Source organism: Tarenaya hassleriana, unplaced genomic scaffold (assembly GCF_000463585.1).
Source record: "Tarenaya hassleriana unplaced genomic scaffold, ASM46358v1 Cleome5, whole genome shotgun sequence".
Taxonomy (NCBI): domain Eukaryota; kingdom Viridiplantae; phylum Streptophyta; class Magnoliopsida; order Brassicales; family Cleomaceae; genus Tarenaya; species Tarenaya hassleriana.
This window is the reverse complement of record NW_010967707.1, coordinates 2,386,508-2,413,035: the sequence shown is the minus strand read 5'-3', so window position 1 is coordinate 2,413,035 and position 26,528 is coordinate 2,386,508. Positions and strand designations below refer to the sequence as shown.

The window sequence follows — 26,528 nt, the reverse complement described above, 5'->3', positions numbered from 1 at the left end:
AAAAAACATCCGACCTACAAAAATATATACAAATAAATCTTAACTTGAAAAACTGTCATTCAATTTTCGAACTTGTAACTTGTCAATGAATAAAACCTCGAACTTACAAATTATTATTCTAATAAACCTTTGACCATTTTGACCACAATTTCAAACGATCGGAAATCCATATATTGACGGATTACTGATGTCATTTTTTAAATTAAAATTGATAACGTGTATAAGGTGACATCGGCAATCCGTTAATACGTGGATTTCCCCGACCTACAAAAATATATACAAATAAATCTTAACTTGAAAAACTGTCATTCAATTTTCGAACTTGTAACTTGTCAATGAATAAAACCTCGAACTTACAAATTATTATTCTAATAAACCTTTGACCATTTTGACCACAATTTCAAACGATCGGAAATCCATATATTGACGGATTACTGATGTCATTTTTTAAATTAAAATTGATAACGTGTATAAGGTGCCATCGCCAATCCGTTAATACGTGGATTTCCGATCGCCTGAAATTATGGTCAAACCGGTCAAAGGTTTATTAGAGCAATAATTTGCAAGTTCGAGTTATTATTCAGTGACAAGTTACAAGTTCGGAGATTGAATGATAGTTTTTTTATTTGTATATATTTTTGTAAGTTGAAGGTTTTTTAAGAGTTTTACTCTTAAAAATATAATTCACAGCCATATACCAAATTACCAATAACGTTTCACTTGATAAATGTAAATGCATATATTTGCAAAACATTTAGCAGACAGTAACAACAATGACGACAACAAATCTAACGAAAAGGAAAAAAAACATTTTTGAAAGGAAAAAAAATTACATTAATCCAGGTATTAAAAAAAATAATATATCACATTAAATAAAGCAAAACAAATCTTGAATAAAATTTTGATTTCCCTTTTCACGATTCCGAGTTGCCGCCTAATAAGCCTCCCAACACAGACGATGCCACGCTCGTAACCGCCGAATCGCCGCCGTCACTGTTCCCGATCATGTTCTGAGCAAATCCTTGACACAAACCCTGAACCATCGCATTCATCGCCGCGCTTCCAAGCCCATTAGGCCCATTTGCTCCATTAGGCCCATTAGGCCCAGCTGCCGCATTCGGCCCATATCGCGTCCTCCGAGTCAAAGCATTGGGCCTCACCCCACCGTATCGTCCATTCATGTTCAAATTTCTAGACCCATTGGGCCTAGGACGGTTCGGGTTTGGGTCTACTAGTGGGCCCATTGGTGTGAATTGGTTTGGATCTCCAAATCCGCCGGTAGATTGCACATAATCGTCCTCAGCTTGGAGATGCATCTCCCCCTCCATACTATCATACATATCGTCATATCCGTCGCCTCGTCCGATATCGACGTAGCCGCTGAAATCGCTTTCGCAATAACTACCGCTGTAAACACTTCCACCGTCATCGCCTTCATCGTAATTCTCGTCATTGTAACCACCAGTATACTCCTCACCAAAGTACATATCGCCTTCATCGACCATTCCACCTTGAGAAGGGTCCTGTCGCATTTGGTCAGGCCCATTTGAACTATCTGGGCCCAAGTAATTAGGCCCATTAACGATAGTCGCAGGCCAGTTAGGGTTATTTTGCCTTCTAATCATTGCCTTGGGTTGAGGCCCATAACCATACGTACGGCGATTCGTATTTCTGGGATCATTAGGCCTACCACTTGCTCTGTACCGGTTCATGTTCCTCGGCCTCTCGGTCGGACCGTACCGGATATTACCCGGTCCAGTAAGAACCGGCCCACTCATTACCATATTTTGATTAGGTTCTTGAGGTCCATTGGCCGGTTGCGAGGCATCCACGTCAGCTGGATAAAGATCATCAGCATCATCACCACCGTACACGTCATCACCTCCTCCGCTAACGCTGCCGAAATCGCTGCCGCCGCCCAAATCGCTACCTCGGCCGCCTCCAAAATTGTTTTCACTATATGTTGCATCTTCTCCTTCGATGTCTACTACACCGCCTTCGTCATAACCAAATTCATCATCTCCTCCGCCGTATGAGTCTCCACCTTCGCCGCCTTCATGGTAGGCTACCCGGTCGTAGCCGCCAGCGTCGGCGACTGCTACTGGGCCGAAACTTTGGCCCATTTTCCCATCACGCCCGATAGGCCCAACTGGACTATTCAGGCCCAAATTACGATTCTGCCCTCCAGGCCCATTAGGATATCCTGATTGAATATTGGGCCTATATTTTCTAGGAGGCCCATTGGGTCTGATGTTTCCTCCAATGGGCCTGACGGAATTAACATCGCCTCCGTTATGCCCGGGGAACGAGTTATGCTGATCGAGATGATGAGCGTTTCCTCCGCCGCCATAGCTAACGGGGACAGAGCTCACGTGCTGGAGATGAGGCTGAGTCGTCGCAACACATCTCACGTGAGCGTCGAACTCGCACGTGGGGCACCGGTAAAGCCACTGGTTCTTCCCGATCCGACCACACACGTCACAGGAGAATCCTTTCGGACCGTACGGTGACTCGAACATGAGCTTCAACTGGTGCTGAGGGTGCGACCTGTCCCGTACGGAAAGAGGATTATTGGCGCAGAGAGCGTGGACGTCGTACTCGCACTTGGAGCAGTGGTAACTAAACCCTGTGCCGGTGAGGCCACAAGCGTCGCAGTTGAAGCATCCAGCGACGTAGGCAGGAAAGGCGAGGAGGGTGAGGCGGTGAGAAGGGTGCGACGGGTGGGTCATGACACGTGGCATTTGGGCGCATGACTCGTGGAGGGCAAAGTTGCATGGCTTGCATGAGTACGTAGACCTTCCGGGGAGGTTACAGGCGGAGCACGGTGGAGATGGGGACGATGGAGGGATGAGATCGAGGCGATGAGGATGGCTGAAGTGTGTGATGGAATGGTTTTGGACGTTCCGGCTCTGGTTTTGGTTTGGCTTCCCCATTAATTTTTGTGTTTTTAGGGTTTGTACTCTCCCTCTCTCGACGAAGATAGGGTCCGTGAAGGAGACGATGGTTTAAAGGAGAGTGTCGTTGACTTTTTTTAGGGAAATAATGGAGCTAAGTCAGTCAACGGAACGCGTTCCACGCCCCGACCATGGAAAATGGAACCTGCCCCACTTAGAATTTATGTGCCGTTGACTTACCAAGTTGCACTTGTAAATATATATACTGTGTATATGACTGTGTATATGAGTCTGAGGTTGGGTCCGCCCCTAATATACACATACACTTCTTGGGCACGATGTTTCTTTTTTTTGTTTTCTCATTATCGATTTGTTTTTTTTTAAAATTTGAAATTTGCGGAAATTTCGACCCAACTATATGTATATGTGTATATATATATATATGTTTGTTCTGGTATACCATTTCGGAGTTGCAAAGAGATGCGCGAATCTACAACCACATGATGACTTGCGGTCTATGTCTTGTAGGAAATTGATAAGGCCATATAATAAAATATAATCGTTGGTTTTCCTCCAATATGCCACTTAACAATATAGGAATCATTTCAATTTATTTGAGCGTTGGTTTCATGATTTAAAATCTTACATTGTTTTTTATTTATTTATTTATTTTACTTTTGTCTCGATTAATTCAATTCTGACGTAGTCTAGGGTTTTGACCTTGAACATAATTTGGAATGACGAAGCATTCAATTTATAAGGATTTCCAATATAATATAAATATTATAAAAGTTAATCGGACACCAAAGAGATTTAGGTAAACGAGCAAACATGGGCTTCAAAACCATGTATGTGAAGGCCCATCCATTATACAGTTTTGTGAGTAAATCCAATATATGTTCCTGCATGCTTTCTTCCTTCCATATCTCAATATCGTCTGTGTAAAAACCATTCACTTATATAATATACACATTTAAAATATGAGTGGTCCTGACACTTCACGATATATATATATATACACACATATTGTTATATATGTTTGTGTATATATGCACATGTCTTCATGGGATCAATTTACTTGGTTAGACGTCGTTGTCGTGTGTAAACCACCAATGACAAGATTGGACCACTTCCCCGTATACCAAACATGCACGCCTATCACACTTCACACGTGCCCCTTTTTAAAATTTGTTACTGTTCACATATATGGTTATATATACACACACATATGCATATATAAATTGCAACTTAGACATTTCACGAATTCATATACATTTCAAGAAAAAGATCAAAGAAAACGTGAACCCATGTGTGTGCTTTCTCGTTTTCTATTGTGTGATGACAATGTTTGGTTATTATTTGGTCCGTTTATGTATACATATATGATGGTAGAATCGTCCTGTACACGAAGAGATCTCTAATTGATTTAAATATGTAAATTTTCACAACGTTTACTGTGGATATAAATAGAAACGGGCTCTAAAATATAACCATTTTAATATTGAATAATTATTATCGAGCAATCACACAAATGCCCGGTAACAATGCATCCTATATACATCGTACATTGTATTGTCGACGGTGAATGAAATATATTGTGAAAGTTTGCTAGCTGTCAAATGTCATAGTTTATTGTATTACGGACAATAAATATGTCACAATTGTTTTTTTTTATATTAAAGAACACACGTATACTAGACTGTAGCCTAGTGGTGAGAGAATATGCAAAGTATAAATTCACACTGGATTCAAACCCAAGCGTGGAGAGGGGAATTCATCTAGACTTCTCCGGTCCTATGGAATATATAGACGGATCAAAGATCCGATAAACTTCCGGATTATAAAAAAATACAGGATTTTTGAAGAATGTATGGTAATTATTATATATATATATATATATGTATTGCGGTTAATTAAAAAAGACATTCATCGATCATGCTTGTGGGCGCACTAATATTATAATAATCTATAACTTAATCATTAGTTTGAAATAATTTCTCACATTGGTTATATTTAAAACATCTGCCTGTGCTGTGCGGGATCGTGCTGGAATCTAGATCTAAAAGATTTATGGCACCGCATACTGTAAATAACTTTTTTTTTAAAATAATTGAAACGTTTTCTTTCAGATTTCCCAATTTAAAAAAAAATATATTTTAGTTGTTTTAATTCAAATTTTATTGTATGTTAATTCGATTCAAATTCTATTAAAATAATTATTTTCTAACGATTTTTTTCATTTATTTCTATGTTCCGTTCTAATTGAAATAGTTTAATTTAAAAATTAAATTTTAAAAATAAATTCTGTTTATAATTAAATATTATTAAATTTAAATAGAGTCATATTAGTCATTCCATTAATGATTAGATGTTATAATTAAATCATCACTTCGATCCCAAACTCTTTTCCTTGTGATGAAACAGTAATAATATCTCAACCACCATGATTTGCTATGTTGCTTAATGCATGGCTTTCCACACCAAAACTGATTTTTATTGGCATTTACGATTCGTTAATATTTTATCAAATCAAAGCCCAAATTATAGGAAAATGACTGATTTAATATTATTAAATTACTCGGGGGAAGATTACAAAATTAAATGTGTGGCGCTTTGACCCAATAGTTAAAGACATTATTCGCATAAATTAAATAAAAAAGGACGAGATAAATATAACAACAAAACGACCGTGACAAATGGGCTTATACCAATCAACAACGAACGAATAATTAATTATCAAGTACTATTTCAGATAAGATTAAGACAACTAATTACAAATAATAATTGACGTTTTTTTCCCTAAAGGAACATTTTTACTGCAGACAAGAAAGCAACGTTTCGCTAAATGTCACACACTTTAATTCGGAAAATGATACAAATTATGATGCAATTAAGATAATCAATTACAGCTCTTCATGCGACGTCAAATAGTGGATGTGTGAACCCACATTAAATCTGATGCAGACGTTTTTGTTTCATTACATAAAAATAACATTTTACTGCGGAAAAGAAAATAACCCCTTACTAAATGTGGAAAAAGCTTTTAAAAAGTTTTTTTTATGAAAGGAAAAAGTTTTAAAGTTTTGGTTGCTGGATTGGCTCGTCGTATGGATTAATTAATGATGGGTAGATTTTTTTTATATAAAAATTGTTGTTTAATTGATATGTTTTAACTCACTAAAATATTTCTCGAATAATATAATACTATATAATACATTCATGCGTGAACGGGCAATGCATTCAGTGGGATTTTAGTTTGACCAAAGTTATAGTGAACTTTTCGAATTATAAAAAAAATATATTATATAACACATGCACGCGTATATATATATATATGTGTATTTTTTCTATTGTATTATTGCATATACAATTGTCACTCAATATTTCTACCAAGACAACTCATTTTTCGTTGGAGGGAATCCTCTAATTGATATAATTTTATTTTCTACTTGCGTAAAGTCAAACATATTTTACAAATATATTTACATAACTTAAGTTTCAAAACCAAGGAAAAGACTGGAAAACAAAGATGAAAATATGGGCAACTAATACTGTGTGCATGAATTCAAGAACCTAATTTAATATGGGAAACTAATTTAATAATAAGATCTTAACTTGATTTAATTAACCTCTTCTTTCCCGAACCCTAATCGGTAAACCACCGCTCACGGTGGCCGTGAGCCCTGGCGCGAACCGTGGAGCCCGAGAAATCGGGTTAGAACCCACAACTCGAATTTCGAATCTTCGTATAATCGTCACGGCAACCGACTTCATCTCCATGATCGCCATATCTTTTCCGACACAAACCCTAGGCCCGGCTTGGAAAACCGGGTATTTAACCGGGTTTTCGGGTCTAAATTTACCAGCACTATCCAGCCATCTCTCGGGTCTGAATTCCTCGCAGTCCGGTCCCCAGACCCGATCCATCCGACCCATCGCGTACGGATGGTACGTCACCCTCGCCCCGCTCTCCACGAACGTGCCATCAGCCAAAATGTCGTTGTTTAGGGCAAATTTCGAGTCGAATTGGACCGGCGGGAGAAGTCTCATGCTCTCGTAAACCGTCGAGTGCAAATAATTCATTTCTTGCATCTGATTAAAGCTCGCAGTAACCGGGTCTAAACCGGGACCCATGACCCGTTCCAATTCTTCCCGAATCCGGTTCTCCACTTCCGGGTGCCGGTTTAACAGCCAAAAAAACCCGGTTAAACCGGCAGCAACCGTGTCCCGACCAGCTAAGAGGAAATTAACAACGATGTCTCGTAGATATTCGTCGTCGTCTCCGACAACCGCCATGAATCTCGAGATCAAGTCGTTGTTGTTCATCCCCGAACCCTTTTTCCGCCGTTGCTTTATCAAATCTCCGACTAGCCGGTTTATGACATCGATAGATTGCTTCAGCTTCTTCTCCGAACCAATGTTCAAGAACCGTTTGATCTTCCAAAACAACGGAGACGGAGCCAACGCTCGATGTGCGGACAACGTGGACGCCATGTCGAACGCATCCACCAACTCCGACGAGGTTAACGGTAACCGGAGACAAACCGGATCGAACCCAAATGACAATTTGCTAATCGTGTCGAACGAGAATCTCCGAAAAGCATCTTGAAGATCAAGATCAAGACCATGATCGCCGAAAGAGTTCAAGAGAGGGACAAGCCTCATCTCGATCTCGTTCTTGATGATGTCGTGAGCGAAGATCCTGACGGAGACGCTGCCGAGTTCGAGGCTGGAGAGTTTCCTCTGGAAGCGCCACGTGTCTCCATCGGAGTTGAAGATCCCGCGCCCGAGGAGGTCTCCGAGGATGTCGGAGAACTGCTTGCCTTTAGGGTAGTTGTCGAAACGGGTCTTGAGGACGTGTTCGACGTTATCGGGATTTGCGGTGATGACGTTGTTGAGGACGTGGACTTGGATGGTCAACGTCGGAGATCGCCGGAGAAGATGGGAGTACCAGTCGCAGAGGTTGTCGAAGTCGTTTCTCCAGCTCGAAGTGATGTATGCATGGCAGATTTCGCAGTTGCAGTGTCGTAGATTTTGCAGGCGGAGTGTTCGGAGGAGGAAGAAGATGGCGAAGAAACCGAAGATGGTGATGAAGATGAACATTTTTTTGTGCGTGAGAGGAAGGTGCGGGAAAACGGAGGTCAGTAAGAATAGAGATGTGTATTTGTTTTTTTATTAATATTGATACGCATTCGTTCAAATTCTGACGTCTGATTTAAATCAAAGATCAGGGAAAAATAAATATAATTTGTTAAACTTCAATATCTCAACCCAAATGTATTCAAATACGTTATAGATTATTTTGAGAGTTTTTATTTTGGATAAGTTTCGTTTGGTGGGATTGGATGCATACATCAATTGGTGGGTATATGTCAAACTTTCGCCTTATCATTCCATTGAACCTTAGCACCTTTTATCTCGCCGATTGATTTTTAACCAAAGATGCATTTTGGCTCTCCGTATCAATTTGAAATTGGACCAACCACTGGATTCGAGCATATTATTATATATATGCTATATATATATGTATGTGTTTGTGTGTGTATGATAATTAATATTCGTTTTGTCGGAATAGTTTTTATAGGGACTGAAATCGATTAGGAAATGCATAGATCGATTGAATAACCTTGAATAATATTGTTTGGGTTATAAAGTTTTGAAACTTTATATCATAATCATATGATTATTTTCATATGCTTTCATGTGCTCTATGTATATCCATATGATAGATAAATAAATCACCCGACTTTATTCAACTTGATAAAAAAGCCGGTCATATCGTGTGAATAGAATACGGGGGTTTTCATCACATCCCATTAGAGAAACTTTTAATCACAGAAACGTTAATTCTATAATGCCAATTGGTATTTTTAAAATGGTTTAATTTAAAATTATCTAGTTAGCTTTTGAAAAATAATGTATGCCTCCAAATCTACTTTTATTTTGATTATGTTTTATTCAATCCACTTTAGTAAATAGAAAAAAAAAATGGTCTGAAAATAGTTATGTTCCCAACTACTCTCTTACTTGATGTATATGAGGTTTTGAAATGACATATGAACTGTAACGTCTAGAGAATGCTTTATGAATATACTTAAAACTACCTGATTTTATTCCATATTTATATGCAACAAGGACGAGAATGAAAGTTGGGGCGCAATGGGTAATTAATAAACTAAACTGGCGAAATGTGAAAGAAAATAAAATAATAGGGCTGTCTTTGAAAATTGTTTTCTCTTTCTAACATTTTCTGGGCCAAACAGTCTTTTACCGAAGAAGCCTGAAGGGTAAAAAAGTAATTTGGGCCTTCGGAGATATTCAGAGAATCAGAGGGGGTAAACTTCAGCAATACCCTTCGCGCGTCGCAACTTTCGTCGATACACCCTCAAAATCTAAAATATTTTTTTATCAGATTCTACACCCTAATTTAGGTAAAATGACTTAAATAACCTTATACATAAAATATCTAAAATACACTTTTACATTTGAATTTAAAAATATATATATATATTGAAAATATTTTTAAATATTTTCGTTTTAATTTGTCCACATGACTTTTTAAATTAATTTCGATTTCATCTTTTTTTTCTTGAATAGGCACACTTTTCAAAATTTTAAATATATTCGTTCTAATTTGTCTATGTAGTTTTTTCAATTAATTTGGTTACAATTGATACTATTTTTTTGTTACAATTATTACTATTTATTTACAACTTGTTTTTGGTAGCATATACAACTTCTTGTGCTTGGTTTTTTTATGCACAAACTGGATCCAGATTTTGGTTTCGGTAGATCTCCATCTCGCTCTGCAATAAAATAAATGTATTCAGTTGCATTAGCCACTAGTATACATATTCAAATACTATTACGACTAATTCATTTTACATATATTTATATAATATTTAGTGGCATCTACTACTACTTTAGATGACAACTTTGTAATTCTAAGTTGCGAATAAGACTAATTAATATACGCACAGAATATTTCTCAATTTTTCAGATAATCTAAACGAATTCGAAAAAAAAAACTCATCCAAAATACTCACATCAACATGGGCAGAAGAATCTTCTGTCATTTTCCTCCATGGATTTGTTTTTCCGATCACCGAGATGCGTCGTTCCGATTTGGACCTTTTCACCAGACGAAGACAAAGATTCCTCTTAATTCTGGGTTTCTTCACTCTATCTCGCTAGGTTCACTTCATTTTGCTCGATTTCGCACACAAAATTTCGTTTCTCTCTCAACACTTTCGTATGTCTTTTGATTTTCGAAAAGTGATTTTAAAAAGCCCTAACTCTCCCTTTTTTCTTTTTATTTCGGCGCCATTCTCAAAATTTTAACCTACGCGTGTGTTTCATTAAGGGTAGAAAAGACATTTCCAAGTTTTTTAAGGGTAAGTCTGTAATTTGATAATTAGTTATATTTTTGAGGTGTATCGGTGATACACATGCGACAGGAAAGGTGTATTGGTGAAGTTTACCCAATCAGAGGGGAGGCCCAGAAAGCACAGAAGAGTCATCCATCTTTATCCGAGACCGGAGGGAGGGAGCGAGAGAAGCCGCGCCATGGCGGTGTCCGTACAGCCCGTCTTCGCATCGAGCCTCGCGTGGTCGGCAGTATCAGGAAGGTCTATAAACTCGACTCGGTCTTCCCGAACTGAGTTGCGACGCGGACTCGGCGGCGGTGGCGGTTCAGTGAGATGCTCGTCGGCGGCGGTGGAGGCGGAGCGGCGAGTGACGGTGAAGAACGGGAGTGACTCGCTGGAGATATGTAGAGTTCTGAACGGAATGTGGCAGACGAGCGGAGGATGGGGGAGGATTGACAGAGACGACGCCGTCGAGGCTATGCTCCGCCACGCCGACGCCGGACTCTCCACCTTCGACATGGCCGATCACTGTAAGAAACCCGTTCGAATTCGAATTCAGTGACGTGGCGCCTTCTCATTGGTTGACTGGTGATTGAAAGATGGATTCACAAATTTTCATCAAACATCTTTTAGGAATGGAAACAATGCGGTATTTAGTCATTTATTACCCTTTTTCTTTGTATTGGGAATGAGAACGATAACTACGTAGTCAACTGCAGCAATTTTGAGTTAAAAAGGATTATCTTGTAGTTAAATAGTTTCGGATTAATTGATGAAACGGAGGGTCTGATGCAGTGCTTTGCAGCTGAGATGCAAAGTGATTGACATATAGAGTAGAATTCAAGGGGTTATGAAAATGTAGTATAAACTTTTCCAAGGAAAAGAAAATGAAAATGTAATAAGATAATGTTTTGCCTTAGCCTGTTTCTTGATTTGTAGATGGTCCTGCCGAAGATCTTTACGGCATTTTCATCAATAGGGTCCGTCGAGAACGCCCACCAGAGTACTTGGAAAATGTCAGAGGGTAAGTGAGTTACATTCGTCTTATAAACAAAATATTGTTGGTTTAAATCCGGTTTTAAGCTTATTGATGATAAGAGTTCGTGCTTCTATTATAGAGAGAGATCTAGTAAACTGTTATAGCAGGACGACATTCTAGATAGAGTGGTAGTTTATGTCCTTGCCTAATTTCGATGCAGTTTGACAAAATGGGTTCCTCCTCCTGTGAAGATGACGAGCAGTTATGTGCGGGAAAACATTAACATATCACGAAAAAGAATGGATGTGGCTTCTCTTGACATGCTTCAGTTTCACTGGTGCCAACCTTCCCCACTTCATTCCTTACAGCATGGCTAATAGTTGATGTTTTCATTCTTTGGTCATTTCGACGAGGTTTTGGCAGTTTTGCTATCTTCTTCCGTAGTCGTTGTCACTCGTAACGCAATCCTGCATATCGATTATTTATTGATTCAGAATTTTATTTGATGAAACAGGTGGGACTATGCTAATCCCGGTTATCTGGATGCACTAAAACACCTCACTGATCTAAAAGAAGAAGGTAAGTAGCCAAGGATATATAATATCTTCTCTTTTGTCTTGATGTTCTTCTATTTATTTGGTTTGGTACAACTTCCGGACTGAAATGTTTGCAGGTAAAATCAAGACTGTTGCTTTGACAAATTTTGACACGGAGAGACTGCAGAAAATTTTAGAGAACGGAGTCCCTGTTGTTAGCAATCAGGTGAAACACAACTATAGTTCGAACTTTTCCTACCTTTATTCAGATCATCATCATCATGTTGCATGCCCTTTATTCTTTTCCTCACCTAAATTTACGTTCTTTCTAGGTGCAACATTCAATTGTGGATATGCGTCCTCGACAGAGGATGGCTGAGCTTTGCAAGCTAACAGGAGTTAAACTTATCACGTGAGTCTCTTCTATGCTGTTGAGCACTTAGCCTGATTTCTTTGTTTGCAATTAACTTAACCAAACTTGTTAGGGGAAAAAATGGAAAAGAATAGTATTGATTTGATCCTGATCACTCTGTACAAACGCATTTCAATTGGTTCATGTTGATATTAAATTTTACCGACTGATGTTAAACCCTTGTCCCGAATGCAGATACGGGACAGTAATGGGCGGTCTCCTGTCAGAGAAGTTCCTGGACACCAACTTAACTATCCCATTTGCTGGCCCTCGCTTGAATACCCCCTCCCTCCAGAAGTACAAAAGGGTGAGATTTTAAACTCCAAAAACACTTTGCATGTTATCTCATAAGAAAACGAGATTTCAGAGGTTGAGATCATTTTTGCCAGATGGTTGACGCATGGGGAGGGTGGAATCTGTTCCAATCTTTACTTCAGACGCTGAAGAGGATAGCCTCGAAACACGGAGTCTCCATTTCAACAGTCGCTGTTAGATACATATTGGATCAGGTAAGATTGCTTATTTTTGGCCATGTTGCCGAAACGAATCTGACGGATCACATTTAAGTCTCATAACAATCTGTTTTTGTGAAATCTCAGCCGGGAGTGGCTGGATCGATGATTGGGGTGAGGCTTGGGTTAGCAGAACATATCGAAGAGACAAACGCTATATTCTCATTGGTCCTGGACGAGGAAGATGTCGAAAGCATACAGGAGGTTACCAAGAAAGGTAAGGATCTTCTCCAAGTGATTGGTGACTGTGGAGATGAATACCGACGCATATGAAATTACTAGGTTCCATCTATAGACCCTCTGAAGCTGAAATATTCTTGTACGAACATCATCAAATCTTCTTACATAAATTGTTTATTGTACCATATCTACTCTAGAACCATATTTATGTATAGCCCACTCTCTTGGACTTAACCATTTATGTCACTCGTTGATTCCAAGTATTGGTATTTTATAGCAAATTATGCAAATATGCATTCTATTTTACAGTCACTTCTTTGTATACAGATTCTAACAGCGTCAGCTACTTCAGCCGATCATTGTTTGGCTTTGTACATAATTCTGTAGCCTATTGTACATAAATCAGATCTCTGCTTTTATGTATTTCTTGCAGAAAAATAGTTCTTTGCTTTCTCTTATGCCCTTTGCAGTGTGCGTAGCTCTTCACTCAGTCAGATTAGATTAACAACTCGTGAAGTTCAGGATCCATGAGGTACACTCTTCCAGGAGACGAAACTTCTGGCGTTTGGCTATATCCAAAAAAATGGCCATCTTTCCTTGGAACTCCGACCCGCTCTCCTTGCACCTGAAGGTTCCGGCACATTCGCATTGTTCCGAGAGATGTGCGGATTTCACCTGGTTGCACCTTATGCACACCAGATCCTGCAGATGGTAGGTTCGTTCTCGCTGTCTAACGATCTGGAGAAGGCTGTTCTCCATCTCCTCCCGGTCATACGGCTGTCCACACTGTGGGACCGAGCATCGCCATTCTTCGGCTAGTAGAGCTGGGTCTCGGCATAAGTCCAGGTCTCTGCAGTTATCGCAGTAGCTGCAACAAACAACAAGACGGTACAACAAAATTCAGGATGTGCATTTAATCATGAAAATCGGTGTTTGGTACTGCACTTCCATTCAATGTTTATGGTTCCGAGGTTGACCCTTTAACCGTTTTTCCCTCTGCAACCATATACAGATACAGAAAATCCGAGAGAGGTTTCTTCGCTAAAATGACTCGAAAGCTAACGTAATCGAGTAGAATCGGGCGTTATGATCCTAAGGGTGTTTGAGTATTTGAAGCTAAGGGGTTGGGGTCTGATAAGCAAAGTGGTGAGGAGAAGAAAATGGATGCAAAGGTAGAGAAGTCATAATCGAAAACACAGAGAAACTCGAGCTTTTCTTTTTGAGTCAAGGGAGTAAATAAGTACCTGCACACCACATTGGGTAAGATGAAGGAGGGACCAGGATCAAGAAATTCGGCTTCTGGAGCAAATTCTCTTACACGAATGTACTTCAACAGATTCTTTCTCATTACCTGCCTCAGAGAAAGATGATGATAAGCAAAGGATTCCTCGGGTAATCTTAAAGGGTTTGTGGACGTTCAACGGGATGAATCGATCAAAGTAGAATCAGAATCAGTTGAAAATATTTACCAGAACATGGTGCTGAACATTATGGTCAAGAGCAAGAACAGCAGAGATATGCTTTATAAACTCCAATGCAGCATCTCCTTTGGGAGCTTTACTGGTAACTCCTGAATCAGAATCGGTGACTTTTACCCCCTTCATGTGTGTCATGATATCACGTACATTTTCAAGCAGCATATCTGTAAACTCGGATCGTATCTGAAAGCCAAGAGAAAATCAATGAATCAGTACTCTGTGAACGACGAATGAGTACAGAAAACGACACTTGAGAGCTATGGGATTATACCTTTTCCTTGAGATATTCCACCATTTGTGATTCCATACTCTCTGCTGTTTTTATTGAGATAGAGGGAGTGCATAAACTTCCATCCTGTATCGACGCCCTGCTTTCACTTTGATCTAATGCAAACTTCCACGGATCAAATATGAATTTGGAAACGGTTAATACGAAGCGGTCCTGCAAAAGTATACAGTTGATCAAATTGTATCAGCATACAGACCGAAAGTTCATGCATTACACAATCTCCGATCACTTAAACTGAACTTTGTCTAAGGGGAAGTGCCTGGCAAACCTGAATTTCCTCGGGTAAAACTCGAGTGATGTTCCAGCTCGAGACAATATCCACTTTTTCAAGTGAAATTTCATCATCCTTAGCCGGTATGCCACCATAGTTATACTACAATGTTAAAGAAAAATGTTTAAATCATAACATTATTCCAGAATGACAAATGAAAAAGAATCAAGAACCCTAAAGCGGAGACTCCTGGTCCTGCTTAACTGACATAAATTTATTTTGATGATCAAGAGACGATTACTAATTGTTTTTTTTTTGCAAGATTTAACACCATCAGAGTTCGGTGGTCTTTTAATCATTTTTCAATCCTTGTACTTCTCCAATTGATACTAGTTTCAGGGTTCCAAACTTTTTCTCTTTTTCATTTCCTCTCGGCTCTCTTTGGGGATCTTTTCTGTCTTCAACGATTTCATAAATTTTTAATTTCAAACAAAAGTTTGTGATGTTTGGATAGTCAGAAAAATGGAAAAAATGAGAAAGGAAGAAGCAAAACTAAAAGCTCAAACCTGGTCCATGAAAAGTAAGGAATGCCAGAAGTTCAATGGCTCAAGCTCAATCCATTCAAACAGGTCTCTGTCAGGGGCAAAGCACACAATCAGGGAAAGGGAAATGAATGTTTTGTTCTTCTACATACCGGGTGTAGGTAGATGAGCAATGTGGATCAGGAAGAAACCAACCTGCTCTGGACTGCCTTGAGCAAACTTTCACAGTAAGCCTTAGCGGCAGATAAGTCGAATTTTCCGGTGTCTATAATGACCTTTGAGAAGTCTGCATATATTATCGTGGCACCTAATTTCCGGAATTCAGCCAATAGCAGAGCAAATACCTTCTGCATGACCTGTCATTGCCAATGACAATCACAGAGTCAAGAAAGGGTTCAAAGTTTTAAATGGCAAAGAAGTGGATGTAGTTTGCAGAACCCAAGATTTCTTTTAAGGTTCTTTAAGCTTTATAATAACCTTAACTTAGTGTATCCTGGCTAGAGGATAAAAATTGTAGATAACATATTTGATAGAAGTCAGACCAAGAAGCGAGGAGCGATTTAGATACTCAGAGTTGATACCAGATATAGAGCATATCACATTAACACCACTTACCTTCTGAAGCATGAGACGAAGAGCTGGATCATGAAGTTTCGAACGTGGGCTGAAATATGAGAACACAGGTTAGTATGTTTAACAAGTCAAGAATAAAGAGGGATATGTGAACAAATGCAACATACCTGCAGAGCCACCGATACAAGTGTTGGGAAATGGCATCGGCAAATATGTTCCCGGAGTTAATCGAGTCAGTCAAACACCTCTGAATCAGTTGTTTCAGGACACGGAATGCAGGAGCGCATGCAATGGCCTCATCGAAACCAGTATTCTCGGTTGAACTACTTCCTCCAGAATCTATCTCCTGTCCAAATCCCAATAAAGAACCTCCTTCCATTTCATTCACTAGGTTGCTTTTCAAAAGGGCATTAACATCCAAGTGATGGATCTGCATGATATGGTTCATTTAATTCAAATATCTACATGTATGACAGTTTAAAAGAAAGAGGAACACAAGAGGCTTTCATGACCTTTAGCTCCACAGACACTTTTCTATATGCTCCAGGGTATATCAGACTTGATTGATGCGCCTATGTCAAAAGAAAGCAAACCAGTGATCGATCACCATGATAGTCAAACACAGAAATTTTTCATGGAGACATTTGTTATTCGTATATATTCACCTATAGGGAAAATGATTAAAGAGAATAAAATTTGTGGCATGGTCCACAAAAACTTAGGCAGAACTTATTGATTTCAATGGCTTACCTCGTCATCAAAGCATGTCTCTTCATTGTTGATGCCTCCGAGGTCCGGAACACCATTATCAGACAGCCAAAGGACCTGTTATACAAAATATGGATGTGAAAAGCTGCACTTGACTTTCAAAAATACCCTTTTCAGATAAACTTGTCTTTTATCAAAGTTGGAAGAAGTTAAGTTTGAAGAGACATGCATAGAGCAAGAGGATAAATGAGAACCACGGTAAAAACTGTAGGAATCAAACAATGAATACATTTTGGCACACACTGAAAACAAAGGATAGAACCTGTTGCTGGTCACGGAGTGCTCTAGACAAGAAGACATCTGCTGTGAATATTAACCAATCAAGTTCAAAGTTCCCCAGAGGCACCTACCAAATAGAACATGAATTGCCAAAATTTCACAAAAGCATAATCGAGGGAATATTTTTGCAGATTAGAATAAAACCTACATGAGCATATCTTGACAGGGCAATCCTCCCATTTAACCACTGAGATGATGCAGCACAGCGCTGCATTGCAATCTTTGCTGCTGGATGTTGCCACGAAATAGGCTATAAACACAAAAAATGTACATATATATCAATATTTAATACAAGAAGTAGTCTAGATGCACAGCAAAAGAGATGTAAAGTAGCCAATTGGCTGATGAGTCACAGAACCTGGTAACTGTTATCGTGACCATTGAAGGGAATCCTGACACATGGGAAATCATCTAGTGTCCTTATACCTTCCTTCAAAGAGTTAAAGTCGGGGCATTCGATGACTACAACATTAGGTCCACCATTTTCTTGTCTGTAAACGGGAAAACAATGGAACAATCAGAGGAGAGTGGGAGGACATGACATAACCTAGCAATGAAAGCCTGAGTTTTATTCTTTATCTGGGGCATATTAGAAAATTGGAATCCAATTGGAGTGTTATCCAGCAAGTAATTTCTAGAAACATTTTACACATTTAGAGTTATAATTGCAGGCATGAATAACCACAAAAAGCATGGCCAACTTATCTGCACACCAAAACTTAATTATATAAAAAGTAAATGAAACAAAAAAACCTGCGTGCCAGCCTGAAAGATAATCAGGATAAATGAGAGACCTGTATTCACTAATTGCCCTTTGCATAATCTTCTCGGCATCACTGACATGTCCAACATAATCCACCTGATAATCAGCATCCACAAAAGTGAGAAAATGTTTGAACACGTACTTCAGGGGTTGGAGGTGTTGAATTCACCTTGAAAAGAATATCGCTCCAAGACGATGAATCAGGAGACAATGCTTGGCATGCTTCTCGAAACTGTCTCTCCAGAATAGAGGGTGATAAATCCTTGTTTTGATAAGGATTAACCACCACGAAAGACAAAACCTTTGATGCAGGACAATATGCAACATATATGGCACGTCCTGTTGAGACGCTGCAACACAAATAAACCTTGAGGTCAGACATCAAGGGCTGGAAAAACTAAGCTAATTATAACACACCCAAAAAGTAGTAGAAAGCAGCAAGCGATCCAAATGCGGAGAATTAATTTGCAAATGCAAAAAAATTTATTTACGGATACCAGTGCAGACATATAAAAACTGCAGCATTGTGACAGTTTACCCTCATAGCATTTTAAAAACCACATTTTTGCTTCAACATAGAAAAGAATGGCTGAAGGAATGACATAAAATTCAAGTTTCAGAAAAAAATAGTAAAAGAGAAGATGCCAATCATGTGCCTTAGCAGTTTTGGTGTTCAACCTGTTATACAAGTAAACAAAAGGAATTGAAGGCTCCAAGTAACGGCATTCAGCTGTAGTTTTCATATGAAGTTCGCTAAGTTTCCATGCATCCTGAGTATTGTGGTGCTTGGCAGCCTTATCAGCCTTACATACACATCCGATCTGGCATACAGCATTAAACTCCAAAGGAACCTTGGTTTCGTATATACCCTGCCAAATTCAATTGTCAGGCTACTGAGCACCAAATATAAAAAGTAAACACATATTTGCTTTACACAAAATGAAAGTCAAAATTCTTCCTCTAAAATTAACTCTTAGAGAGCAAATGACAAGATCATGCTTCCTGAATTTTCTCCAGAGATTTATTTCCGCATGCTAAAAAAAGATATACAAAATGCACAAAAGAGCATGGTAAACATATATAAATAAACCCTCACGGGGTTGGCTTGGAGGCAGATTGCAAAGATTATGTCTTGGAAAGGCATTAGGTCCGAAGTTCAATTCCGACTGGGTGCAAGCAGTTCTTTGGGATGAATTATAAATGCAGGTTAAATCGAGTTACATATAATCTGTGCAACCATGCATGAATATGAAGTGAATTCCATTTCCAGGATTTTCCTAGTAGTAGGTTACTTGACGCAGTCAACTTTTTCAGCCGGCAGAAAATTTATTCTGTTTATAATATTTCCAATATACAAGTACAGACAAACATAATGCACAAGCTGTCTTCTCGCCAGAATGAAATGCTACAAGACAAGATGCCAGAAAATATTTGTACACACATTAGGCAAAAGAGTTGCTTTTTTAAGGCATGCAACAGGTACTTGATTCATGAGACCATGCTTCAAGCTGGAAACTTAGAAGAAAACTGACCTCAATTTCAGGGTCTGCAAGAAGGGCTGCAAGTTTTTTGCTTTCATTTTTATATTGATCTTCCTGAATTACAACCTGTCAAGAAAGAAAAAAATAGCTATGAATGCTTCTGAGTAAAAGAACTACGGAGGCAACAATGTATTAGGGTTAGACAGACACATGCCTCGATCAGATTATAGCAATGTCTTCCGTGAGGAAGAATTTTGTTGACACGCTTTCCAGGAAACTTTTCAGCTATCGGTGCTTTGGAATTAATGTAAAACACCCTTGGAATAGTCAATGGGATCTTAAGCATCATTCCTTCCACAACCACCCAAGCAAAAAAGTTCCCAATCTGTGAACTTGGAACCAGTTGAATTATCTGAAAAATTAAAAGAAAATGAGAGAACAGAATCACAAACGATTCACCAATTAATCATCTAAACAGAGTTCACACTACGCACCTGCCAATGCGAACGTATCAGAGCTTCTTCAGGCTTCCTAAAGTATGAACCAACACCAATTCTTCCCTGAGAGACTCTATGGTTTGTCGCATTGTTTTGCTCTGAAGACCTTGAATCCCCTAATCTACAAATAAAACTCTTTTTGTCAGTAACAATAACAAGAAATTAAGGGATATGAATTCAGCCAAGTCAGGAAACCACTTAAAACAGCTTATGATGTTTTATCACTTGTAGCTTTGGCTGCCCTGTGCTCCAGGATGGAGCCCAAGATAAAGAACTATGGTGATCTATTCACATGAATTACATACCGCTTTGCATTCTTTCTCGTCGGAAGATGCACTTCAAGAGAATAAACAGCATACAGAAAATTACCTTTGTTTTTTCTTCTTTTCTAGAGTTGCTTTCCATTTTCGTTTTTTATTTTCAAGCCATCCTAGGTAATCTTCGTTCTTGTCAATGTTCTGAGGTGGAATATCATCATTCTGCAAGCTCTCTTGTTGCTCACAGTTGGATTGTTTATGACTGACTTCATAAGACCGAGCAATTGGCTTGGGCCCCTTAATGGATGGCTTGCTTTCTTTGCGAAAATCCTCGATATCTCCAACATTCTCTCGAGTCATCAAATAATTTGTGTCCAACACGTCATCTTTGTTTGATGAGCTGAACATATCAACTAGTTTTCGTTGGCGAAATTTGTCTTCCTTCTCACGGACCTTTTTATGGAGCCAATCGGGATGAAGAACCCTAGGGACTGGGTTTGCAACCTATAAAGGCCACTCAAACTTTAAGATGCTTGAAGAAAGTACATAACAAGATAAGTAAGCAGTAAAGGCACAAAACCTTCTGCATTGCCGCAGGAATAGTAATAATTTTTTGAATAGCTGAACTAAGACGCTGCTTGTAATAAGACCAGTCAACAATGGAACGGATTTCAACATCTGAGGATGTCTTGCACCATTTGCGCAAATAAAACTTCATTATATCTGCAAACTCGAAAATTTTAGTCCCATTTGGCCATTACGAAAGTAATGATAAATAAACAGACCAGATGAAAGAATGTTTACCGGAATCAGTTTCAAATATAGCAACAGGAACAGCACGCTCACTTACTGGTGTCCCCTAGTCATAGAAAAGTTGCAAAAGTAGTAAAATTAAGAAAATATTTTATCAAACAGTGTAAATGAGATAAATATGATGAAGTAATTGAGACATGCTTAAAAAAATTAATTACTTTTGCATGTGTTAACAACATGCGAACTTGTATATAAACAACATGCATAGCAAAGAGAACTTGCACATATAAGCAACATGAGATGTTTCTTAATATGTACTCAACGCAAATACAGGTTCAATCATCCACCTAATGTATAAATAGTTCCGTGAAAGAGCTTTTAATGGGAAGCAAACGTTAACAGTCCTCAAAGAGTAGATGCCAAAGAGGGAGAAAAAGTGTTTGTAGAGATCTCTACTTAAGTATAAATGTACCTTTGGTTCGCAAGCAACTATGTATTGGCAACGTAATCCTTTATCTTTGACCATTGTATCACCAAGAAAATCAGCAAGGCGTTTTGCTGTGGTCACGGCACATGACTTCTGCTCACCATAATCTGCTAAAGATTTGCTCATTGTACTCGATTCTGATATATAATCTAGCAATTCACTGTCTGCGATATCTTTTCCTTGACTCTGAAAGAAATAAGAGGAAAACTTAAATTATGAGAAGCTAGTGACACCTATACGAATGGTGTAAAAGCTAAGTTGCTCAGTAGCTATGAATTTAGCTCAACAAGAAGAAGTATCAAATGACTTCACATACATCGAGTAGATCAAGCCAGCGATTTGCAACAGCAGCAACAGCAAAATAACACTCTTGAAGTGTTGATCCATGGAGAAATTTGTCAAAAAGCTCAGCCTGCAAGAGAAAAAAAAAAGAAAAGAGAAACTATTTGATTGACTGTCATCTCAGCTAAAGAGTAACAGTTAATATTAATAAGAAGGCGGACTTGACTTTTTGTCTAAAGCGTAATCTGTCGAGATAACAACTCTATGAATAAAATGCAGCAGAAAGGCGTTACTTCTCCAATAAATCATGAATTTTCATTGTTCAAATTATTATCTACCTCTTTTACAATGAAATGTTGTTTCATTCGTGAGATTTTTTTTTCTTTTAACAAAATCATTGACTTCAGAAAAGAAACTACATTAAGCTGAAGAAATTCTCATAAGCTTTTATAGATGTAGAATTAATTGAACGAGATGAAGATGTATAAGCAAAACACCTATAACATACTACTTTCTCATGTATAAGTGATTTGTATGGCTTCTCTCTTCAATGAGTAGAGAGGGTAATTAAGGTTTAGAATTTTTTCTAGTACTCAATGATCACCTGAGCAGCAATCTACAACCATTGTAGCTTTCCATAACAGAGACTCTAATTTAGCTAAATAACTTGCACCCATAATCTAATAACTGCCAGTAGAAAAAGTTAACAGAACAATCATATCAGCAGAAACCCACTATATCACTACTCACAGGCACAGCCTTAAAGTTTCTAATAGCAAAAACAGAACTCTTGATATATCATTTACAACACAAGAGTAAGAAGTGGATACCTGAAAAACTTTGATGAGTTTCAGCTCACCTCTACGCTTTATCTCAAACCCCTTGAGCTCTGCCAAGGATCCATCGTGATTGAAAACAGCATACCGCTTCTTAATTAAAATTCCTTCCTCTTTAGATGCAGGAAGAATCATTGCCTGTTTGGAAAGGATATCATATGTTTATTCCTGGCAACCATAAAGCAAGACATTCAAAAATTCAATTCAAGGCACCTACCTTGTATGGTCCATCTACTTCGAACTCAATCGAGCATTCACTATGTGTCTTATATGTTTTGTTGACAGGATCTACAAGAGTCTGTGGCAAAATCATTTCACTCAAACAACAAATGAAACTAGACAGAGGCAATCACTTCCAGAATTGTACAATCATCAACATAATAGAATGTACATCGATATTAAGATCCTAAATAAAGGGTAAATCGGCAAACCTGATATTGATCATTTGTATTGTTTCTTGCCACATCAACATTAAGCATTACACACGGGTAAGAGATCGTAAACTTCTTCATGTTTCTGCAAAAATGAATATGGTTAATGTTCAAGCCACAAGCAATCGCTACTCTAAAATGAATGTGGAAACTAAATTTCCTACTAAAACACTGGAGGAAAATTCAGGATAAATCAACACAAATTTAAAACTAGAAGGAATTTGGGGTCATGGGGACAGTAAACCATGAAGACCGGAAATCTTACTTCAGTTTAAAAGTAAAGTTCTCCGGAAAAGATCCAGGAAGACAACACCAGATACCATCTGTATCCAACTCAAGTGGTTTCCCAATCCTGTCAATAAGCAAGCGAGCATTCTGAATGATTTTCGCTCCAGTGTAGGTAACCACACCAGCCATTTCCATGGAGTACCATCTTGCACCTCTGGGATTGGTAGAAGCAAAAGCTTGATCAACCAAAACAGAACTCATGGTAATAATATAACAGAAATCTAGCTTCTTTTCGAGAAATCAGAGGACTCACTTGCGCATGACATATCCATAGAAGGAATTAAGTATACACTTATGAGCTAGCTGCAAGGAATCATAAACCACTACCATATCCTGTGAAAAACACTCAGAATGTCAATAACCACTGTAAATGTAGCTATGTAGATTAAATATATCTCAGCTAGCAAGTAATGTGGCATACTTGCGCTTCCTGGATCTTGATAGAATTGCCACTTGCCTTGGCCTCCGACAACTTTCCCTTCCAGATCTTATTAAGAGTTTTATATTCATACCTCCTATCTCGAAAGCTTCAATCACAACAAATAAAACAGAATCGGTACAAAAAGTTACACTTGCCAAAGAAATCAGGTTTTGACTACATATACTTCCTGAAAAAAAAAGATTTGGCTAATGCCCACCACTTTGTCTAGAACCGACTGAAGTCTGAAGGAAAAAACAAGTCACTGACCTGCGAACAGTGTCCACATAAAAAGGGTTCTCTCTCATGCATATCCCAGCTTCACGAACTTCGGAAATGGGCTTGTCTAGAACTCGTTTATATGCCTGAGGAATGCCACATAACAAACTGATATATTCACATCACACATGCAGAAATTAGCATGCCAGACAGGAAGAATAAATACCTTTTGACAATATTTCTTTAGCCGCTCTTTAAGCTTAGATTGTTGCTCCACCTTTGGCAGATCAAGGAAAGATTTAGAAGACTGACCGCTGACACCATCATCAACAAATTCAGACTCAATCTGCTTTTTCAGATGATAATAATCACTGCAAAACCATTTAAAACAAAATTCAGAAAAGATCATAACATTGGTATTCCCGAAAAAGCTGGAAAATGTCTTTGAAATAAACCTTTTCTTTGCCATGAATATCTCTCCACGCCAAACCCATTCAAGCTTTCGTAGACACGTCTTTCCAGGGCGATTGAAATCACATGCAGTGCAGACCTCATCTGTAACTACGGACGGTGGCTGAAATTCAAGTGAAAACATAACTGAAAAACTTACTGAGGGGTTCAAAATAATATTGCGAGGGGTGCAGTCTGATTTTCTAAAAGCAGGCAACAACTAGCAATCGCTGATAGGTGTTCTTCATTTACAATTCCATGCAACAGCATATGCAAGGATCATGATGTCCGGAATCAATCAGAAACAATTCAGAACATTAGGTATTCCGATTATTTAAAGAGAATTCAAATGTACCTGAAGCCTGTTTGTTAAGATGATATTTGGATACATTGCCGCAACATCAAGATGATAAATAAGAGGGCCCTCTTCCCGTATAGGGTCATCTCGTAACTTCTCAAGCTGCATAATCAAATCCACAAAATCAGGAGAGAATTTAAACTAACCCCCCAAAACATATTTAGTGAAGGGAAAAAACTACTAAATCTATCAGGTCTTTTGTTCTTTTATACGAGTACCTAGGCAAGCAGGTTCCTCGCTGACAGCAATGCCTTACACATGGAAAATACTTTCAAGATAGACAGATTTCTTTGGTGGGCGCAAAGCAGTTAAGCACTTAATACATAATACCAACATGGGCTTTCTAGGATTGCACTAGATTAGATAAGGTCGACACTCATAATTATGCAAGAAAATGTATAGGTGAACTCTCCTTGCATGAAACTCTTATATATAAGTTGAGCTTCCCAATAGCCAAAATAGGAGACAAGAAAAACACCACAGCCAAAACTTGAACACAGGGGCATATACATGAGAGTGACAACTCTGCTTCAGAAGAGTACTTAATCACCTTTTGTTTGATTTCATTCTTCACTTCATCATAGTTTGAAACTGACTCCATGTCCATTTTTCCCTCGACAGTAATAGCATATTCCAGATCACGATCAAGATTGTCGATCAGTTGCTGGAAATCAATTATATAATCAGACCAGTAATCCATATATAGCTGCAGTAGATTTGACTGGAAAACTATGGAGATACTTATGTTGCAGGCATCTTTAGCCTTTAGTGATTACATATTTAATTTAGAGAAGGTAGGTGAACTGTAAAAGGGCTGCGTTTCTAAGCACTTTACTGGCTAGATTTGTTTGTACAGAACTACACTATTTTAGACTATAAAATAAAGAAAATATCACATATAAACAGAAATACATGAAACAATTCAAAAGATATATAAAGTTAGAGAAGCACAAGTCCTATCAGCATCATTCAGAATAAGCATAGAGCCCGTTACTTGCCTCATAAGCTGACGGATCCAGCTTAAAACTGGTTGGAAGATCAGATCTGAAAACACCACTTTCGAGGCACTCTACATGCCCACCAATATAAGTCTCACTTTCAAGAAGTTGATTCTTAAAGAACTTCTCAGAGTCAGCCTGATGTTTGTTGGGGCATATAACATTTGCCTTGTAAGCCTGTGCTTAGAAAAAGAAATCCCAATTAATGAAAAGCATTGCGCACTAGAAAATGGCTAAAGACATTGTAGCAGACAAGAATTTACCTGAACCATCAGAAGCATCTCACAAAGGGTACCACTTCCTTTGCGTAAAACCTCATCAGGGACCATCGGAATGATAGTTGCCAGAGAAAAAATGAAGGGATGAACGTAGGTCATGTACAGATAATAAGTTGCAACAGCATCGGAGACAGAATAGGAGGCCATAGTCTGTGAAGTGACATCCATCAAGGGTAGACAGAAGATATAAGCATCAAATGCTTTGCATTACAAGCCTTAAAATCACAACTCAAAGCTACTCAAGAAATGAATCCGTTACGATCCTCAAGGCTGTGTTTCAGTCGTAATATACATTAGTCTGTAAATATTTGCACACTACATGTTCACAAGAAAGAGTAGCTGAAGCTCTAAAAAACGGAATGTTAAAAATACAAAGTAGTCAGTCGTAATCCTCAACTCTAACGCCATAACACTTTCTTAATTCTGAAGATCATGCACAATCTTGGGAAAATGTAATGTGTTTCCGATCCATACCTGAGGCTTTTCCTTTGCAAAGCGAACCATGTCTTCTGGATTCACTTCTAGTGGATCATAACCCAATTTTGCCTTCGTAACAGCCTGACATACGATTAATAGGCAAGAAAGACTCAAAAGTCACTGTATGAACATATTGCCTCACAAAAGAAGATATGCCCACAAAAGACAGAGGATGGCAAAGAGAGAGAGAGAGAGAGAGAGAGAGAGAGAGAGAGAGAGAGAGAGAGAGGGGTGG

General features: G+C 38.5%; 4 protein-coding genes across 4 annotated transcripts in view; 1 reads left to right on the top strand and 3 right to left on the bottom strand.

Moving 5' to 3' along the window:
• Window positions 1-763: 763 nt before the first annotated feature.
• Window positions 764-2,957, bottom strand: LOC104826413 (collagen alpha-1(III) chain). The gene has a single exon (XM_010559098.2). It carries the CDS (start codon window positions 2,931-2,933, stop codon window positions 915-917), a length of 2,019 nt encoding a protein of 672 aa, XP_010557400.1. The 5' UTR covers window positions 2,934-2,957; the 3' UTR covers window positions 764-914.
• A 3,335-nt stretch (window positions 2,958-6,292) lies between these two features.
• On the bottom strand, window positions 6,293-8,086 carry LOC104826412 (cytochrome P450 94C1-like). The gene has a single exon (XM_010559097.1). The coding sequence runs from the start codon at window positions 7,995-7,997 to the stop codon at window positions 6,519-6,521; it is 1,479 nt and encodes a 492-aa protein (XP_010557399.1). The 5' UTR covers window positions 7,998-8,086; the 3' UTR covers window positions 6,293-6,518.
• Window positions 8,087-10,355: 2,269 nt separating this feature from the next.
• On the top strand, window positions 10,356-13,140 carry LOC104826410 (flagellar radial spoke protein 5). The gene is made up of 9 exons (XM_010559095.1): window positions 10,356-10,791; window positions 11,201-11,285; window positions 11,461-11,577; window positions 11,755-11,819; window positions 11,914-12,002; window positions 12,109-12,188; window positions 12,384-12,495; window positions 12,578-12,697; window positions 12,788-13,140. The coding sequence occupies exons 1-9, from the start codon at window positions 10,461-10,463 to the stop codon at window positions 12,971-12,973; spliced, it is 1,185 nt and encodes a 394-aa protein (XP_010557397.1). The 5' UTR covers window positions 10,356-10,460; the 3' UTR covers window positions 12,974-13,140.
• The window catches only part of LOC104826411 (DNA polymerase epsilon catalytic subunit A), a 17,830-nt gene continuing 4,432 nt past the window's right edge, over window positions 13,131-26,528 (bottom strand). The window contains exons 11-49 of the mRNA XM_010559096.1: window positions 26,291-26,374; window positions 25,802-25,966; window positions 25,539-25,715; window positions 25,091-25,204; window positions 24,538-24,642; window positions 24,188-24,306; window positions 23,959-24,103; window positions 23,784-23,878; window positions 23,517-23,622; window positions 23,349-23,428; window positions 23,073-23,249; window positions 22,808-22,892; window positions 22,594-22,674; window positions 22,371-22,514; window positions 21,575-21,670; window positions 21,244-21,444; window positions 20,823-20,877; window positions 20,599-20,741; window positions 20,131-20,522; window positions 19,759-19,882; window positions 19,479-19,676; window positions 19,316-19,390; window positions 18,462-18,652; window positions 17,953-18,133; window positions 17,815-17,879; window positions 17,379-17,511; window positions 17,169-17,270; window positions 17,004-17,087; window positions 16,724-16,798; window positions 16,486-16,545; window positions 16,141-16,403; window positions 16,016-16,064; window positions 15,596-15,756; window positions 15,425-15,491; window positions 14,916-15,020; window positions 14,630-14,800; window positions 14,350-14,541; window positions 14,125-14,231; window positions 13,131-13,748 (exon numbers count right to left, since the gene is read on the bottom strand). Coding sequence (XP_010557398.1) covers window positions 13,382-13,748; window positions 14,125-14,231; window positions 14,350-14,541; window positions 14,630-14,800; window positions 14,916-15,020; window positions 15,425-15,491; window positions 15,596-15,756; window positions 16,016-16,064; window positions 16,141-16,403; window positions 16,486-16,545; window positions 16,724-16,798; window positions 17,004-17,087; window positions 17,169-17,270; window positions 17,379-17,511; window positions 17,815-17,879; window positions 17,953-18,133; window positions 18,462-18,652; window positions 19,316-19,390; window positions 19,479-19,676; window positions 19,759-19,882; window positions 20,131-20,522; window positions 20,599-20,741; window positions 20,823-20,877; window positions 21,244-21,444; window positions 21,575-21,670; window positions 22,371-22,514; window positions 22,594-22,674; window positions 22,808-22,892; window positions 23,073-23,249; window positions 23,349-23,428; window positions 23,517-23,622; window positions 23,784-23,878; window positions 23,959-24,103; window positions 24,188-24,306; window positions 24,538-24,642; window positions 25,091-25,204; window positions 25,539-25,715; window positions 25,802-25,966; window positions 26,291-26,374 — 5,334 coding nt within the window. The 3' untranslated portion in view covers window positions 13,131-13,381. The remainder of the gene's footprint in view (window positions 13,749-14,124; window positions 14,232-14,349; window positions 14,542-14,629; window positions 14,801-14,915; window positions 15,021-15,424; window positions 15,492-15,595; window positions 15,757-16,015; window positions 16,065-16,140; window positions 16,404-16,485; window positions 16,546-16,723; window positions 16,799-17,003; window positions 17,088-17,168; window positions 17,271-17,378; window positions 17,512-17,814; window positions 17,880-17,952; window positions 18,134-18,461; window positions 18,653-19,315; window positions 19,391-19,478; window positions 19,677-19,758; window positions 19,883-20,130; window positions 20,523-20,598; window positions 20,742-20,822; window positions 20,878-21,243; window positions 21,445-21,574; window positions 21,671-22,370; window positions 22,515-22,593; window positions 22,675-22,807; window positions 22,893-23,072; window positions 23,250-23,348; window positions 23,429-23,516; window positions 23,623-23,783; window positions 23,879-23,958; window positions 24,104-24,187; window positions 24,307-24,537; window positions 24,643-25,090; window positions 25,205-25,538; window positions 25,716-25,801; window positions 25,967-26,290; window positions 26,375-26,528) is intronic.